The sequence below is a fragment of the Cavia porcellus genome, unplaced genomic scaffold, assembly GCF_034190915.1.
Source record: "Cavia porcellus strain 051 isolate PalLab524CR breed Dunkin Hartley unplaced genomic scaffold, mCavPor4.1 scaffold_17, whole genome shotgun sequence".
NCBI classification, from domain to species: Eukaryota; Metazoa; Chordata; class Mammalia; order Rodentia; family Caviidae; genus Cavia; species Cavia porcellus.
Genome location: NW_026947500.1, coordinates 42,561,250 through 42,577,948, shown reverse-complemented (window position 1 = coordinate 42,577,948; position 16,699 = coordinate 42,561,250). Strand labels below are relative to the sequence as shown.

General features: G+C 59.4%; 2 protein-coding genes across 6 annotated transcripts; one reads left to right on the top strand and one right to left on the bottom strand.

Moving 5' to 3' along the window:
- Positions 1-50: 50 nt before the first annotated feature.
- On the bottom strand, positions 51-5,089 carry Large2 (LARGE xylosyl- and glucuronyltransferase 2). Of its 2 annotated transcripts, XM_003465140.3 has the most exons (13): positions 4,523-5,088; positions 4,268-4,350; positions 3,880-4,003; positions 3,532-3,703; positions 3,332-3,436; positions 2,652-2,764; positions 2,453-2,578; positions 2,188-2,343; positions 1,930-2,090; positions 1,351-1,629; positions 935-1,084; positions 648-843; positions 51-461 (listed from the first exon to the last, which is right to left on the bottom strand). In XM_003465140.3, the coding sequence occupies exons 1-13, from the start codon at positions 4,730-4,732 to the stop codon at positions 249-251; spliced, it is 2,088 nt and encodes a 695-aa protein (XP_003465188.2). In that variant the 5' UTR covers positions 4,733-5,088; the 3' UTR covers positions 51-248. The 2 variants fall into 2 exon arrangements, with proteins under 2 accessions (XP_003465188.2, XP_063083893.1); XM_063227823.1 differs by lacking the exon at positions 1,351-1,629 and having other exon boundaries at positions 4,523-5,089.
- A 3,833-nt stretch (positions 5,090-8,922) lies between these two features.
- On the top strand, positions 8,923-14,492 carry Pex16 (peroxisomal biogenesis factor 16). Of its 4 annotated transcripts, none has more exons than XM_063227837.1 (11): positions 8,923-9,059; positions 9,336-9,371; positions 10,191-10,267; positions 10,577-10,710; positions 10,818-10,939; positions 11,417-11,497; positions 11,596-11,745; positions 11,874-11,946; positions 12,093-12,212; positions 13,777-13,841; positions 14,310-14,492. In XM_063227837.1, exons 4-11 carry the CDS (start codon positions 10,637-10,639, stop codon positions 14,366-14,368), a joined length of 744 nt encoding a protein of 247 aa, XP_063083907.1. In that variant the 5' UTR covers positions 8,923-9,059; positions 9,336-9,371; positions 10,191-10,267; positions 10,577-10,636; the 3' UTR covers positions 14,369-14,492. The 4 variants fall into 4 exon arrangements, with proteins under 4 accessions (XP_063083907.1, XP_003465198.1, XP_023418788.1 ...); XM_003465150.5 differs by having other exon boundaries at positions 8,927-9,133; positions 10,839-10,939; XM_023563020.2 differs by having other exon boundaries at positions 8,927-9,133.
- The last annotated feature ends 2,207 nt before the right edge of the window (positions 14,493-16,699 follow it).

Sequence of the window (16,699 nt, the reverse complement as noted above, 5' to 3'; positions counted from 1 at the left end):
CCTGAGCCCTGGAGAGCCCTTGATCCCCCAAACCAAGAGGAACATAAACATCACTTGAAAACTTTAATTATCAAAAAGGAATGTACAGGCTGGAGCATGGGAAAGAGAGCCCCAAACCAGCTGGGGCAAAGGGAGGCTGGATCCCAGCTGGGGCACAGCAGGGGGGAGGCCCCAGGCCCACCCACAGAGACCTCAAATAACTTAAAATAGCTGTGAAGGTGGGAGGGCACCGGTCCAGCTGGGGAGGCTCAGGCGGAGTTCCTGGGCCGCTGCTGCAAGGCTGTGAGGTACTTGAGGGCAGCTGCCCCGTAGCGGCGTGAGAGGTCCTGGTGGAACTCCTCCTTGAGGGCCTGCAGGCAGGCGCGGTAGTCAGGGCTGGAGCGGAAGCGGGAGATGTCCAGGCTTGGCGCGTGTGGCAGGTGGATGGTGAAGGCCTCGGGCAACACTAGGAGCTCGTAGTCCTGCAGGGATCAGGGAGGCCGCAGTGCTGGGGACCAGGCTCATGCCACAGCCCCCAGGACTGAAGCAAGGGCGAGGGACAGGACAGGCTGACCACTGCCTAAGGATTTCCTCCCCCTGCCCCCTCCCGGGCAGAGGTGAAGCTGGGCCCTAGGAGTTCAGGTTGATGCAGCCAGGCACTGCCTCACCTGTGCATCCAGCTCCACGATGTGGGCCACCTTGTTCCAGCCAAAGCCCACAAAGCGAGGGTCATAGCGGGGACAGTCACGTGGCACCACCACATAGGGCTCATAGTCGGCCGCCCACTGCACACGGTATGGTGCCTGAGCCTCCCGCCAGCGGGCATAGTCCGTGGCCGCGTGACCCTGAGGCCACTCATGGTACCTGTGCGTCAGGAGCAGGTGGCCAGGCTGAGTGAGGAGCCTGTGGGTGCAGTCCAGTGTGGGGACAGCAGCAGAGTGGCAGCCCCTCCTACCTGAAGGTGTAGAGGGCGCCAGCGTCCAGCAAGGCCAGCAGCTCAGCCTTGGACTTGGGGAAGCTGAAGCGGTAGCGTGGGGTCTCGAATGCTGGCACCACCAGTGCGGCCTTGCGCAGGCCGCCGAGCCCCAGCTGCTCGATGGAGGCCCTGAGGAGGGGCATGGTGACAGGAGGCCAGCGTGAGGACACTGCCTTTGGAATTTGGTCCCTGCACCTCTTTCAAAGGAGAGCCACCCTCAGTGCCTCCTTTGCAGCAAGGTACTGCTGTTTGATTTTGGGGAGCTGCTGTTGGGAGCCACCCCAGCTGCCCCAGCTCTCAGAAGCCCAGAAAAACTGCCTAATGCAGACCCCGTGCGCAGGAGACACTGGCACCACAGAGCAGCAGCTGCCCACGACACACCCCTCTCGGCCCACCTGAGGTAGTCATAGAGGGAGTAGGCAGGCAGGAAGTCAATGTCACTGAGGAAGACATAAGGCGTGAGTGCCTGGGCCAGGGCCACGTTGCGGAGCTGGTTGACAGGATACAGGGGACCCTCACGGTACACCACGTGGTAGGCCACGTCCTGCCGGGCAGACAGCACCGGCGAGGCCTCGACGAAACGCAGGAACTGCTGGGCCTCTGCGTCTGTGAGGTACAAGGCCAGGCTCATGGGGCCCAGCCAGTGCCTGCACAGGGCTTCAAGCATCTGCAGCCTGGGGTGAGGGGGGTGGTGAGCCCAGGGAGGCCGGGAAATGGTCCCCAAATTGACATCCCTCCCAAGGAACTGGCAGGCACCTGCCTTCCGGGCTCCTTCTTAATCTTCCCCCATCCCACCAGGTTCAAGAAGACTCAGGACACGAGGGGTTAGAGCTCATCCAAATCCCACAATGTGCGCTAGGCATCCATATGACTCTGAGCCCTGATTCTAGAACGCTTCCATGGGCAGCTACCAGATGAAAAGCACCTCTCCAAAATCCTAATCTGAGCCCCGGGCCTGCCCTTGGTACCCTCACCGGTCCATGGAAAGCTGGGCCACCAGTGTGACATCATGAGGCCGGGGAGGGGGTGGCTCGTGGGGCAGGAAGGTGATGTGCACACGGTGCACGGTGAGCTGCTGCTGCCGGAACTCGAAGCAGGCGTCCTCCTCATCGAGCTGGGCCAGGCTCTGCTGCAGCTGCAGGGGTTCAGGGCACATGTCCAACCCAGGCAAGGCTGCGCGCCTGCCACCAGAGCAGAAGGCCAGGGAGTCTCTAAGGCAAGGGAAGGCTCACCTGCTCGGCCCCAGCTGGGGACTGGCTGGGGCACCCAAAGAGTTCTCGCCGTAGCAGGTTCCCATCATAGCCCAGGAAAGTCAGGTACAAGTTGCGGAAGAATTCTGCATGTTTGATTTTCACCCGCAGCTTCTTGGGTGAGTTCCAGTGGATCACCTGGGACCCAAGAGGGCATCAGCAGGGACACAGATAGCAGGAGCCAGGAGTCCCCATCCTCCCCCTCCCCTGCCCAACAGCCCCCCACTCAGGCCCCTGCCCCAATCACCTTGAGGTCAGCTGCCTCCAAGTAGCAGCGCTCAGCCAGTGTGTGGTCCGACAGCTGGACATTCCAGACACAGGGCAGGGGCTGCACCAGCCCCGGGTGCTCCTTGATGACGGCATTGAAGATGTCCTAGGCAGACCCAGCCGTCACGCCTCAACCCACAGGCTGCCCCAACCCCGGGCCCCACCAAGGTTTCCCAGACCTGGTCAGCCAGGGAGGTGGCGGGCTGGGTGAGGAGTTCCCGCCTAGCTGTCAGCTGCCACATCTGCTCCCAGCCCACTTGCCGAAGGCGGTCCAGCCACAGCAAGATCACACCTGCCAACAGGGAGAGCTTGTCATGCTCAGCTCTTGGGGATAGGGGCCATGAAGGTGTCTTCTGAATGTCTATGTTTTGATTTCCTGGTACAATCAAGTATGGTATGTGGATATTTCAGGCAGTGACAAACCACACATAGAGTGGTCCCATATGATTATTTTTGTTTATATTTTTGAGACAGGGTCTCTCTAGGTAGAGCTCAGGCTAGCTTCAAACTCAAGGTGATCTGCCTCAGCCTCCCGAGGGCTGGGACCACATGCATGCACTACCCCACCAGGCCCTATCCTATCTGGTTTGTATAACAACACCTTGTGATTTCTGTGCAACAGAATTGCCTAATGATGCCACAACTTTTGAAACCATCCCCATTTAATCGATGAAAGCTGAGGCTCTGAGGAAACAAGCAGGTTGGTCAGCCATCCAGCACAGACTGAACTGCCTAGATTGGGGGTTCATCCAGTGTTTTCTCCACATCCTTATTCTTCCTGGGGGGCTTCCTAGCATTCTGTCCGGCCCCTGGGACTTAGTGGCCCACTCCTCATGCCTCCCCCCACCATTGTCCTCACCTGTGTTAAATCCCCGGCCCAAGGCAGGCCAGGGCCTATGATTCTTCCAGAGGTTGCCCAGGTACCAGTCGCTCTGGTTCTCCACGAGGCCGATCACCTGCTTGTCTGGAGAGGGGGGCACGAGGGAGCTGCCTACAGCTGCCAGGAACCTGGACAAGGGAGGGAGGGGGCTGGCGAAGGTGGGGACCCAGGCCTCTCACCAGAAAAGTAAGCAAAGAGTGCCCAGAGTTCCGCGATGTCAGAGGCCAAGGTGACATCTGTGTCCAGGACAATGACTTGGGCCAAGCCAGGGGGCAGGACGCCGGGCAGCACTAGCTTCATTAGCCCGTAGAGGCCAGAGTAGTGCTTGTTGGGGATCCAGGAGATGTGGGGCTGTGGGTGGGAAGGGCAGGGTGTGAGCCGACAGGGAAGGGGTTCAGGGTGACATTGTGGGAATCAGAATGGGGCAACGGGTGAAGGATCTGAGCCCCAGGAGGTGTATGGGGCTCCTCTGCCCCGCTGCAACACTGCCAGGGGTAAGCAGGCAGAGCAAGGAGCAGGGCTCCTGCCTTGAGCTGGTCTGCATCATAGAAGCTGACTCCGAGGGCCGGCACCATCCACGTGCGGAACAGTGTCTCCAGGATGCTCTGGGCCACTGCGTCGGTCACCAGGTGCAGGTGCAGCGGATTTTTCCTTTTGGGCAGACAGAAGGAGGCTGAAAAGCCTCTGCAGGAAGCTGAGGCGAGCCTCACTCCACCTGGCTCACAGGTGAAAACCTCAACACCTGCCAAGAGCTCCTTGACACCCAGTTCAGGATGTTCCCACCGCAGCCTCCCAAGAAGGCGAGAACAAGGTGCCAGAGTCACAGAGGAGGAAGCCACAGCACAGAGAGCAGCACCCTGCCTAGACTTTGTCCCCTGCCTCTTCTGACCCTTGCTTGGTGACACCTGGCTGTACCTGTAGAAGAGCATGGACTTCACCAGGGTGACGACTTCTCGGCTGGAGTTGAGCCCTGCGCACACGATGGCCACGTGCAAAAGCTGGGGAGGGGACACCAGGTCAGCAGCAGCCTGCACCTCCCCTCCACCTGGGGGCTGGAGGTCGCGCCCCCTGATGTCGCAGCTAGCGCCCGCACTTCCCAAGTGGAGAACCTGAGGCCGGCCGAGCAGGGCGCCCCGAAGGAGGCCCCACAGGTGTCCAGATGGTACCTACCTGACACCTGGGTGGACGCAGGGCTCCTTCGCGCGCAGCGGGCCCCGAAGGCCGCCCGTCTTGGGGTTCAGGCTGCATGGGCCGGCAGCAAGAGCCCCCCGCGTCCTCCGCCCGCGGGTCCCCGGCGAGCAGGAAGAGCCCGGCCAGGAGCAGCAGCCCGAGCAGCAGCGCGGCGGCGGCCAGCGCCCGGGAGCGCCCTCGGGGCAGCATGGCCGTCGCGGGGCGCTCAGGGCGGGGCGCGGGCCCGGGCTGCGGGCTCCATCGCGGGCTGCGGGCCGGGATGAGGGCGGTGGGCCGCGGGTCGCCCGGAGCGCGGAGCCGCCTCACCTGCGCGGCGCCCCGCCCGGCCCAGGGCTCGCCACCGGGTGCGGGGCAGCGGGAAGCGCGGCCGGCCCCGCCCCGACCTGGGCTCAGGTTTCACCTCCGCCCCTCGGGGCCCTCGGGGCGGGGAGACCCCCGGCTCCCGCCCGCGCCAGACGCGGACGGGAACCCCACCGGGGCTGCGGTGCCAGGAGCCCCCGAAGGCCGGGTCCCGCCCGCCACCTGCCCGGCGCCCGCGCTCCGCCCCGTCCCCTCACGGGGAGGGACCTCGGCCTGGGATCACGGGCTCGGCGGAGCGCGGCCTGCGCGGGAAGGGACGGCACCGGAGTGGGGCCGCAGGGCCGGACACCTGCTCTGGCGACGCGAGACCGGGCCTGCCGAGACCTGCCCAGGGCGCGCCGAGCACCTAGGACGGGCGCCTGCTCCCGCCTTCTGTCCAGGTGGCCGGGGACAGTGGGAACAAGGCGCCCTTTTGAAGGCCACCTCCCGCCCGCGAGCTGGCGAGGGGCCACCGTGGCCCGCGTCTCCCACACCCATCTAGAGCGCTGTGGCTTTGGGCCGCTCCGCTCTCTGCTTCCTCTCATCCCCCTCCCCAAAAGCCGGCCTCTGGCCCTGGACCGGGTGCACCTTGTGCTGGTCTTGCGTGCCGGACTGGTGCTGGGGCTAATGCCCCAGCAGAGGACACAGGGGCTGGCTCCGTTGTTGGATGGAGGCATCCAACATCCTCAAGCCTCTTGCAGTCCCGCACTCCTCTCCCGCTTTTCCCCTTAAGGTCGCTGCTCTGGGACTTGCCCTTGACTTCCTGCCTGATACACACACCTCACCCTGCATCTGGGGAAAGTTGAAGGTGTTGGCTGGTTTGTGTCCGCCTCCCTCCTAGAACACAAGCTGCTCAGGAGACTGGCTCCTGTCTGTCTCCTCCTGCCCTGGGTCCCCGGCTGGGGCTACACATACCAAGTGCCCGGTATGCGTGGAAAGGTGTGGGGAGGAGAACCTGCCCTCCATGGGATTCACTGGACCTGCCAAGGGCTCCCCTGAGGGCTTTGGCCCAACCCCCAAGGAGAAACCAGCCTTCTCTCTAAGGCCTTGGAGCCTGTCCCTGGGGGTGGAGTGGGGTCACACTGCGGGTCTCTGGAGGCCAGGGGTAATGGTTGCTATGGAGACTGAGGGTGAGCCCTTGTACATCTGAGAATGGAGGGACGATAGGAGGGGGAAAGTGGAGCCGCCAGGCATCCAGAGTTTGGAATTCCAGCCCCTGGATCCTCATCTCTACCCTGGAGCTGGGGTGAGGGTGGAAGATTCCTCCCCGGCTGGTTTGAGGCCTTTTGTGAGGGAGCAAGGTGGGAGTACAGGCAGCGCCTGGCCCAGAAGTCTGGTGCATAGAGGGATGGGGAGTCGGTGAGAGAAACCGGGGTCTGCAGATCCTATTGTGGTCAGGAGGCACAGTCAAAGGAATAATCGCACAAAGAAGACAAGGGAAATCATATTTTTAAAATTACACTTTGTTTTGGGTGGGGCAGTAACCCTAGGCCTCCTTACTGAGTTGCTGCCCCAGGCCCTTCAACGGGTGCATTCCTGTAATCCCAGCACTGGGGAGGCTGAGGCAGGAGAGTCATTTGCAAGTTCCAGACCAGCCTGGGCTACAAAGTGAGTCCAAAGCCAGCCTGCACTGCATAGCGAGACCCTGTCTCAAAAAGAAAAAACAAACTAAATAAAAGTTGTTTTAAAATTTTGAGACAGGGTTTCACTGTCCCTAAATTGCCTAGGCTGAGCTCAAACTGGATATCCTCTTGCCTCAACCTCCCAGAGTGCTAGGATTACAGGCTTGCATGATCATATCCAACTATAAACTGCATTTTCTGTTTGTTTTTGAAGTTCAATTTTGAGCAACCTGTAATCCCAGCACTATATTGATGTACTGAGCCCCAAGGACCACACTCTAGTCTTTCATTTTGCCCAATAATTCCCTCCCCCCACCCCACCCCACCGCCAATTCCTCTCATGGACACATTCTGAAAATTCTCGCTAGGATGGGTATCAGTGAATCTGTTGCCTACCCTGAGTGAGGTAAGGTCCCCTCTTTGGGGGACTTCCTGTCACTCAACCTTGGCATGCAGGGCTAAAGGAAGGGTTTCCAACCAATCTCCAAAGGGTGCTCCAGGCATACACTGGGGGTAGAGGGACACAAGTCTGGGCATACAAGAGGGCACTGGTCTTCTGTGTCTGGGACCCAGTTTGGCCCAGCCCTGCCTAGGACTTTGCTGTGTGACCCTGGAGCAGGCAGGCCCCCTCTCTGAGCCTCCACTGTCCTCATCTGTGTGTGCTGGACTGATCTGCGTCTCTTGCCTGTGATCTGGGGTGGTCTGAAGGGATGAAGAGCCAGTCTAGGCAAGGCCAGGTCCAGGCAGGGGTTCAGCAGGGAGGGGCCACCCTGCCTGTCTTGCCCCTGAGCACTGCCTGCTGCTCTCATCTCTGGGCCCCATCAGATTCAACATCTGGAGAGGAAATTCAGGCAGCCTGGATGCGGTAGACCTGCCAAGGTCCTCTGGGAGTTGGGAAAAACAGGCTACATATGCTGGGCTTGAGTCTCTCCTCTGTGTCCCTCCCACTCCTTAGGGCTCAGGACCCCCTAGGCCCCCCCACTCCCCTCAGTACTGAGGAAGTAGGCTCCTCCCTCACCACTGCAGTTCTTTAAGACCCTGAGAGGAGGAAGCAGAGACAGGCAAGAGGCACACACTGCCCAATACCCAAGCCCTCGCCCTAACTCAACTGCTACCCCTGCTCCTGCGGGGCTCTGGGCAGTCAGCTAGAGGGCACTGTCATGGATCGCTTCTTTTAATGCCTTGCCCTGCCACTGGGGCCTCTAACTCATCTGAGCACAAGGGCTCCTGCCAACTGGCACGTTTACCAAGAGAAGCGTGGCACCCAGCTACTGGAGAAATATGTCCACGATCGCATCCTCTACACAGGGACCTCTCCTTATCCCAGGGCCACCTCTCCTGCGTCTGTCTTTCTTGGTGTGGACAGGAAAGGCATCTTCAATTCTCCATGTGATACAGAAGAAAAATAGGGGCGGGGTAACCTTAAAATTCTGCGTTCAGACTACACCAGCATTTAAATCATGGCTGGGAGTTCTCAAACAGACCCTTGCCTGTCTAGAGATAAAACCTAGAGGAGGAAATTAGGTAAAATAACATATTTCTACTCTCCACGTATCAGAAATCCGCGGGCAGCGTCCCCAGTGGCGTAGCCCTGTCACGCCCCCTCCCCCACAGCCAATCAGCTGCCTCCCCGTAGCGCTGTTGTGGCCGCCAGGGCTTTGGGAAGATGTGCCCTAGGCGAGGTCCCCGTTCTTTGGAGGTGCATCCGAAGGCCTGGAGGCGCTTTGAGAATGATCCCGAGTTTGAACCATTTAGTAGATGAGAAATCCAAAGTCATCTCGGGCAGAGAAGCCCAGGTCAGGGTTTTCTCCGCAGAGGTGGGCGTCCACGTGCGCCCTCTTGGAAATGCAGTCCTTGAGAGAGCTGGGACCGAAGCCAGATCACTAAATCTGCTGGCCAAAGGCGTGCGATTGCGCTAAAAAAGCTGTCCAGCTCGCTGACTCAGTTTACCCAGCACTCCCTGGGGGACCACAGAGTCAGGGCCAAATGGCCAAACGTGCGCCTACTGAGACACAGTCCGACTCTCTGCGCCTCCCTAAATCTAACCGAAGCTCTTCCGCACTCTACCTTCCAAATCCTGTAAAAAAAAAAAAAAAAAAAAAAAATCAGGCCTCCCATTCGAGCGTCTCGGCGCTCTATTGGAAAGACTCAGGGCTCAGTCTCCTTTCTCTGAGATGAACTGCTTAGACTGCCGCAGTTAGAGCTTTCCCTGGGCTCTAAGTACGCAGGCGCAAGGGTGGCCAACCAAGTAGGGCTAAGAGCCGCGCCACATGGCTGTGGGAGGGCCGGGGGCGGAGACCGTATCAGCCAATGACTTGAAAGAGTTGGAAGGGCGGGTTTAGGCTCGCAGTTGCTAAGCGCTGCCCCAGTGGCCTCCTGCTTCTGCAACAGGAGCCCGCGGAAGTTAAGCAACCGAGAGGCGGGCCTAGGACAGGAAGCAGGAAGGAGGGCGCAGGAAGCGGTGTGCCGGAGCCAGTCACACAGTCGGTCGGTGGATTTGCCTGTTCCCGGTGTGGGATGGAGAAACTGCGGCTTTTGGGTCTCCGCTACCAGGAGTACGTGACTCGTCACCCTGCCGCCACGGCCCAGCTGGAGACGGCAGTGCGAGGCCTCAGTTACTTGCTGGCAGGTGCCATCCTGACCTTTGACCTATTCCTACGGGGCCTTGGTCTTGATCCCGGTGGTCCCCTTTCCCTGTGAATCAGGATAGTGATCGCTGTGCTTGAGAAGTCCCGTCCAGGTTCCCGTAGAAAGTAGGGAATAGGAGTCCTGGAACCCAAAGCTGCAGGTTAAGGCAAATGCTTACCGACGCCTCCTTTACCTCCTTCCAGGTCGCTTTTCCGATTCACACGAACTGTCAGAACTGGGTGAGCTGGGCTCTGGGTCGCGGTGCGGGGCGATCTGGGTTTGGGAGGGTTCCCCCAGTGGTGACTATATTGCCTAGAAGTCTGGGCTGCTGATTAGATTGCTCTCTGCTGTAAGTGAACGGAGCAAAGGTCTGTTGTCCACTGTCCAAGACCCTATGTGTCCCCATAGTTGGGAGACAGGTCTGAGGACTTCGTTTACTAGTAGCTATGCACTGGCTTAAGTGCCTTTCCTGCCTTTACCAGTTTACCCTCTACAATAATGAGGTGGGCACTCCTGTGCTCGCTGCCCAGCTGAGAGGATAAGTTCAGCGAGGTTAGGGGACAGCCACTGATGGCTGCAGAACCAGGATTCAAATCTGGATCTCCAAGAGTCCAGAATTCCCAAATTGGAATTGCCATTGGAGTGTTTGGCCAGTGAGTATTGGAGGTCGCAGTCCCAAAAAGATGACTTGCCTATTGAAAGGTGAAGATGGTGCAAGCTTTCAAGGACAGGCTGCAGAGAGGGGACAGCTGAGGAGGTGGGGCCACATGTGTGGCTGTTGGGCACCCCATGGGTGCTTCCAAGCAGCTGGGTGGCTGGCACTGTCCAGCAGGGGACGAACCAGTCGGTAACTGAGATCAGCTTATCTTGATTTGAACCCACATCAGATCGTACTGGGGAGTGGAGCCCTGAGGAAGTGGGTGAGGCAGGTTGGTTTCCACATAGCCTGTGGACGGCTGAACACAGAGCAGGACGGGTGATCCCTGGAGCTCTGGGGAGAAGGCAAGGGAGGAGTGGAGGCTGCAGGCCTCCTCTGAAGGCCAGCCTCTGCCCCTCAGTGTACTCGGCCTCTAACCTTCTTGTGCTGCTCAATGACGGGATCCTGCGGAAGGAGCTTCGGAGAAAGTTGCCTGTGGTGAGGATGTCGACCGCAGCAAGCCGAGGGTGGGAAGCCCAGGGACTCGGGACAACACAGTAATAAGCAGCCCCCATGTGCGGGACATTTCTGGCCTCAGAATGTGAGACATGCCTCAAACCAAGTGTCAGTGTCCCCATCTTTGTTGAAATCGGTTTTCAGTAGGCATTAGAGCCTGACCCAGGGCACCCAGCCTGGTGGCGGTGCAGTTAGCATTTGAACTCTGGCCTGCCACCTAGGCCCGGAGAGGGGAACATCCACATCTCCTGGCCTGAGAGTGCCCTGACCTCTGGGCCTGGGTTCTTGCAGTCTCTGTCCCAGCAGAAGTTGCTGACATGGCTGAGCGTGCTGGAGTGCGTGGAGGTCTTCATGGAGATGGGAGCTGCCAAGGTGTGGGGCGAAGTGGGCCGCTGGCTTGTCATCGCCCTCATCCAGCTGGCCAAGTAGGTGGGGCCATGGAGGGCAGGTCCAGGGTAGGGTGGCTGGGCCACCTGTGGACACGGTGCTCAGTAGGGCACCTCTGCCCTGTGCTTGCCTGCCATGTCTCCAGCCCTGCGGTTCCCCTTCCCAGGGCCGTCCTGCGGATGTTCCTGCTGCTCTGGTTCAAGGCTGGCCTCCAGACCTCACCCCCCATTGTTCCCCTGGACAGGGAGACCCAGGCACAGCCCCCAGGTAAGTTGCTTTCTTGTTCTGCAGTGGAACGGGCCACAGAACTCATCTGCAGATTCCCATCACTCCATGTCCTGTACTTCAGAGGTTGGGGAGCACCCTCATCTCTGGACTTGTTGTGTATCGCAAGCCATAGCCATGTGTGGCCACACTGCCTGTCAGCCTTGGGCCTCTGTGGTCACCTGCAGTGGGCCAGCGGAGATGGGCTCAGGGGATGTGGTCTCAGGGTTGCTGTGGTTCTCATGCATGGCTGATCTGGGCCCTCCATGCCTGGCTCCATTGCCTGGGAAGCCTGAGTTCTTGGCTGGCTGTGGTCACAGGTGACAACTGCTCCCTTCCCCAGGCCAGGGAGGGTTCCAGATGGTCCCCTAGTGGCAGGTCAAGTATGCACACAGCTGCTCCCTACCCCCATGCATTTACCCCACACGTGTGCTGGAAGCGTGTTCCTCTGACAGTGTGCCTTCTTTCTGTCCCTGCTAGATGGTGACCACAGCCTAGGCGACCAGGAGCAGTCCTATGTGGGAAAGCGATCCAACCGAGTGATGCGCACCCTTCAGAATAGTAAGTGGGCCCTCCGTGCTGAGGTCAGTGAGGCCTCCATCGGTGTCACCTACCTGTCCTGGCCCGGCTCAATTGTCTGCCTCAAATCTCTGTCCTAGCTCCATCCCTGCACTCCAGGCACTGGGGAGCTCCCCAGCAGCGGGAGACCCCACCGAAGCAGCATGAAGAGCTGAGCGTCCCTGCCTCGCCCCTGGGGCTGCAGGAGACCATCGCAGAATCCTTGTACATAGCTCGGCCTCTGCTGCACCGTATCCTTGGCCTGGGCTGGGCTGGGCTAGTACTGGGCCTGGGGCTGGGGCTGGGGCAGGTGGGGCCAGGGCCAAGCCTGAGCTGGGCCTGCGCTGGAGACAAGGCTCCTTGACGCCTTGGTCGTCAGTGCTCAGTCTGGGCCTCTGGGGTCAGCGGTCTTGGACACCCTGGCTCCTGTCTGGTGTCTTAGATGTGACCAGGTGAGCCTGGGTCTGCCTGGGGGCTCTGTGCTGCAGGCCCCGCCTCAGCCGGGTGGGCAGGGGCCCCTGCTTGTCCTGCGGCTGCCCTGTGGCCCTTGGCTTGGGGCTGATCGGAGCCTGGTCCTGACTGTCCTCTCCCACTCCAGCCTGAGCCTCCTGAGTGACAAGAAGGGCCTGACTCGGAGGGAGCGGCTGGAGCTGCGGCGGCGGACCATCCTGCTACTGTACTACCTGCTGCGCTCCCCATTCTACGACCGCTTCTCTGAGTAAGGACCCCGCCCCGCCCGGCGCAGCCCTGCAGGCGCTGCTTCTGCACCCTCATCGGCACCCGCCCTTTCTCCCTCTTTCCCCGGCTGTCCAAATGCCAACCCGGCCTGTCCCCAGAGCTCTTGGGCTGTTAGCACCTGTGGACATGAATGCTTGGTGGCAGGAGAGACGTGGGCAGGGCACAGGGCACTGCCGGGAAGCGCGAGGTCAATGTCAGTGGCGGGTTCTTCACACCCTCCAGCCTCTCTCCGTCTTCTTGTCAAACAGTCTGTTTTCTCCCCAAGTCGCACAGGGTTCAGAGAGGTCAGGGCAGTCTAGTTGGGACTGGATCCCAGATCTGTCATTTTCACTTGCTCTCTTTGCTTGGCTTTTGTTTTGTTTTGTTTTTTTGAGACAAGGTCTCACTATTATAGTTCAGGCTGGCCTTGAACTCGAGGAAATCTTCCTGCCTCTGCCTGCACAGTGCTGGGATTACAGCCCTGTGCCACCACACCTGGCTAAATCCACTGCTGGAAATTTAAGTAGAGTTGCACTGAATCTGATGGCCAGCCAACCTCTATTTTTCCCCAAGACAGAAGAAAGCAAGCGTATGTCATATTTAACACTGCCTCACTGGAAATAACTTTGCCTGGCGGTTCTGCCACTTTTAGATAAAACTAAAAGTTCAGCCAGGCGTGGTAGTGCATGCCTGTAATTCTAGCACTTTGGAGGCTGAGGCAGGCAGGTTGCCACGAGTTCAAGGCTTGCATGGACTACATGGCGAGACCCTGTGTCAAAAAAAAAAAAAAGTAAGCTCTGAAGGGAGCGGAGCAAATGCCACAGGAGAAAGCATTCCAGAGGAGACTCTCACGGGTGGTCCACCCCGACCATTCCTGCCCTTTAGGAGTGGAGAGTTACTAGGGGTCTCAGACTGCAGTGATTGGGAGGTGACTCCTGGGTGCACAGCCTTGGGTTTGGCCCCCACTCTCCTAGCTTGACTGTCCTGGGAATCCGACAGAAGTTCCTGTGTACAGAGGACAGGGCCTGGGTGCAGGCTGCCGGGGGAGGCGCCCCCTTCCGGCCCACAGCACTCTGGAGCCAGCCCACTCTGTACCTGCACAGCCTCGGACAGCTTACTTGATCTCTCTGTGCTGCAGTTTCTCAGCAATAAAGTGGGGGTGATGATCAAATGACAGTCTGCACTGGGTAAATGTAAACAGTAAACATTTGCTAAATATGAAAAACATTTTTGGTAGTGCCAGGGACCAGTGCCCAGGGCCTCACATGCTAATCAAATGCTTTACCACCGAACCACGCCCTCAGTCCATAAATGTTGTATCCTATTTGTTTTTCAGTTTAGGTCTGTTTTAGTTTGGTTTTTTTGAGTCAGGGTCTCAATCTGTTGTTCAGGCTGGCCTGGAACTCACTATGAAGGCTTGGCCTGGAGCTCAGCCTTGAACTTAGTATGTAGGCCAGGCTGGTGTGGAGTTCAGCAATCTTCCTGCCTCAGCCTCCTGAGTGCTGGGGTTATAGGCATGCGCCATCGCACCCCACTGAGCTGCCCCATCTCTCTTCTGTGTGCAGGGCCAAGATCCTCTTCCTGCTGCAGCTTCTGGCCAACCACGTCCCTGGTGGCAACCTGGTGGCGAGTGAGTGGGCATGGCTTGTGGGCGTGGGGTGTCACCTTGTGTACAGCCAGCTCCTGGCCTGCTTTGGCTCTTGTCACAGTGGAGAGAGGGAGTTTGAAGTTAGGTGGCCAGAAGGAGGGTGTCCTGTGCCATGAGTGGGGTGCTTGGATCGCATCAAGCTGTCAGCCTTCCTCCTGCCCAGGGCCCTGGAGTGCTAGGAAACCCTGTCATCTGGGTGGAAGAGGACAGAGCCGATGTCAGGGCAAGCTGGGTGGCCTTCCTGAGCCTGAGTGGCCTTGTTGTGCACGGGGATGGGGACAGAGGCCCTGGCAGTGCTGTCTCCCAAGGGCAGAGAGTGGGGGTCCCACGGTCGGCTGGCGGTACAGCTGTAAGCAGCTGTGTCAGGCAGGCAGTGGTGGCTGAGGAGTCCTGGGTGGAGGGGGCTGGACCCAGGCCTGGACTCTGACTTGTCACCCTCTTTGCTTTCAGGGCCGCTCATGGATTACCTGCCCACCTGGCAGAAAATCTACTTCTACAACTGGGGCTGACAGACATCCAGGAGTGGGGTGCAGGGAGGGTGGGGTGTGGGGCTGCTGTTCCGGGCAGGGCCCGCCTCAGCCTCTGGTGCTCTGGGCTCCTCCTCCCTAATAAAACTGACTGGCAGTGTCCAAACCTGTGACCTCTGCATGCCCAGCGCCTAGGGTTTCCTTGTCGCCAGCCAAGAAGCCTCAGCAGCTCTGGGGTTTTGGGAGCCACAAGAAGCTGCCACAGCCTCCCAGAGGTAGCCGTCACTTGCCCTGGCAGCTGCAGAGGACCTGCTTCTCTCACTGTCCCTGGCGGAGACAGACAAACTGCACTGGACTTGCCCGAAGACTCCCTGCGTACCTTGTAGCCAAAGCCTCTGACCGCCCTAGGATGGGATGGCAGCCGGTAACCAGCACCAGGCTGGCACAGGGTCAGGAGTGGGAGCCAAGACTAAGATAAGAGAAAGCCAGGCTCAGGGATCTGTGGGGTTTTTTTGCCTTTTCCGTTTTATTGGTTTCGGGAATCGAACTCGCAACTGCCTGCTTGCAAGGCAGGCACTTATGCCGCTGAGCTAAAACGCCAGCCCCTAGGCTCAGGGTTCTGGGCTGGGGTTCCCACACTTGCCCCACTGGCTCTGAGTGGCCAAGTGTGGAGCCAGGCCAGCTGCTGTGGAGGGGAAAGGGCCAGGACCTGAGCCTCCTGTCCTCTGCACCAGCCCTGTCCCCCTCCCTGAGGAAGAAGCCACGTTCCTACAAATCCCAGACCACAGTGACCCCTCAGGTGCTAGAGGGTACCTTCTGCATCTGGGTCCCTCTGTCCAGGCCCTGTCATCTCTGAGGCGTCCTCACCATGGCACAGCTGTGCTGTACCTCCAGGAAGCCACCTTGGCCTGCGGGGAGGTTGAATGTGGGGGAGGGCTGCCTGCTGGCTCATCAGCTCAGCTTGGTGACCCTTGGCTTCCTTGAGCAAGCCGTTGGGGCACCAGCTCACAGGAGGTCCTGCCAGAGGCTGCACACCCCGGAAGGCACTTGGGGCCAGCTCTGCTGCGCCTCCCTCAGTAGAGACCTACCTGTCCCTGGCTTGGGGAGGGCGTGGCAGGAGTGGCTGAGAAACTTACAGTTCTGTTACTGTTTCCACTGGGGCCTGAGCCCAGCCTTGGCCTGTGCTACCAAAGTCAGACCCCAGCCTGTCTGTTTGGTTCCTTTGTTTTTGTAGTTCTGGGATTGAACCCAGGTCCCTCCTACTGAGCCACATCCTGAGTCTCTTTTGCTTTGTTTTTTGAGTCAGGCAGGGCCTGAGTCACTAAGTTGCCCAGGCTAAGCTCAGGTTTGTGATTTTCCTGCCTCAGCCTCCCACAGCATTGAAAGTATAGGCCTGTGCCACCACAGCTGGCCATGTGCATCAGATTTCTGATGAGCAGGAGAGGCTGTGCGGAGTGGCACGGGCGTGGAACGGCATGAATGAAGCACTGTTGTGGGGGACAGGGATGGGGGGTTGGGCAGAAGCAGATGATGCCAGCCCATGGGAGGCTGGGCCAGCTGGAAGGAGGATTGGGCGTGGGGAGGGGCTATGTGGAAACTGAGGCACCAGTGGATGCTGGGGCCTGCGGAGGACAGGTCGGGAACTGTGGCTGGGGGAAGACAGCAGTCCCCAGGCGGGTGTAGAGGTGCTTTGGTGTTAGGCTGTGTACTGAAGTGGGCGGTCCCTGAATTCAGGGCACTCCCTCCTGGCAACCCTGACTGAGGCAGTTGGGAAATGTGCTGTGTGCAGAACAGCAGGAGAGATGGGAATCAAGTGTGTGGCCGTGGTGCAGGGGAAAGGCCCAGGCTGCTGCAGCTGAGAGACATGGGACCAGGTGCAGAGGCTGGGACCAAGGGCGTCACCCTTGGCCTCGGGGACCAGCAACAGCATCCCAAAGCTGCAGACCCTGGGCTTAGCCCTGGGTTCTGATGCCACAGGTGGGGAGTGGGCTGGGCTGCTTGATAACGTACGTGGCACAGAAGCTAATGTGACGTCTGCATCATGTTACGTGGGTGAGAACATGATGGCATGTGCCGGCTACCAAGGAGGCTGGGGCAGGAAGGCTGCAAGTCCCGGGCCAGACTGGGAAACTTAACAGAACCCCATCTTGGAAGACTGAGAGTGTAGTGCGGTGGGACCCCACAGTGAAGAAACCCATCTGGCCTTCAGCTCACTCGGGAGCAGGCCCAAGGCTTTGCCCCTCCCAGGAGTCTTTCCCCCAGCCAAGGAGTGGTGGAGACCCCAGGCAGCAAATTGCCAAAGGCCCCCCACTGGCCTGGCAGCTACCAGCACCTTCCGGGCCTGAGGTGTGGCAAGAGAGGCTGTGGGAAAGG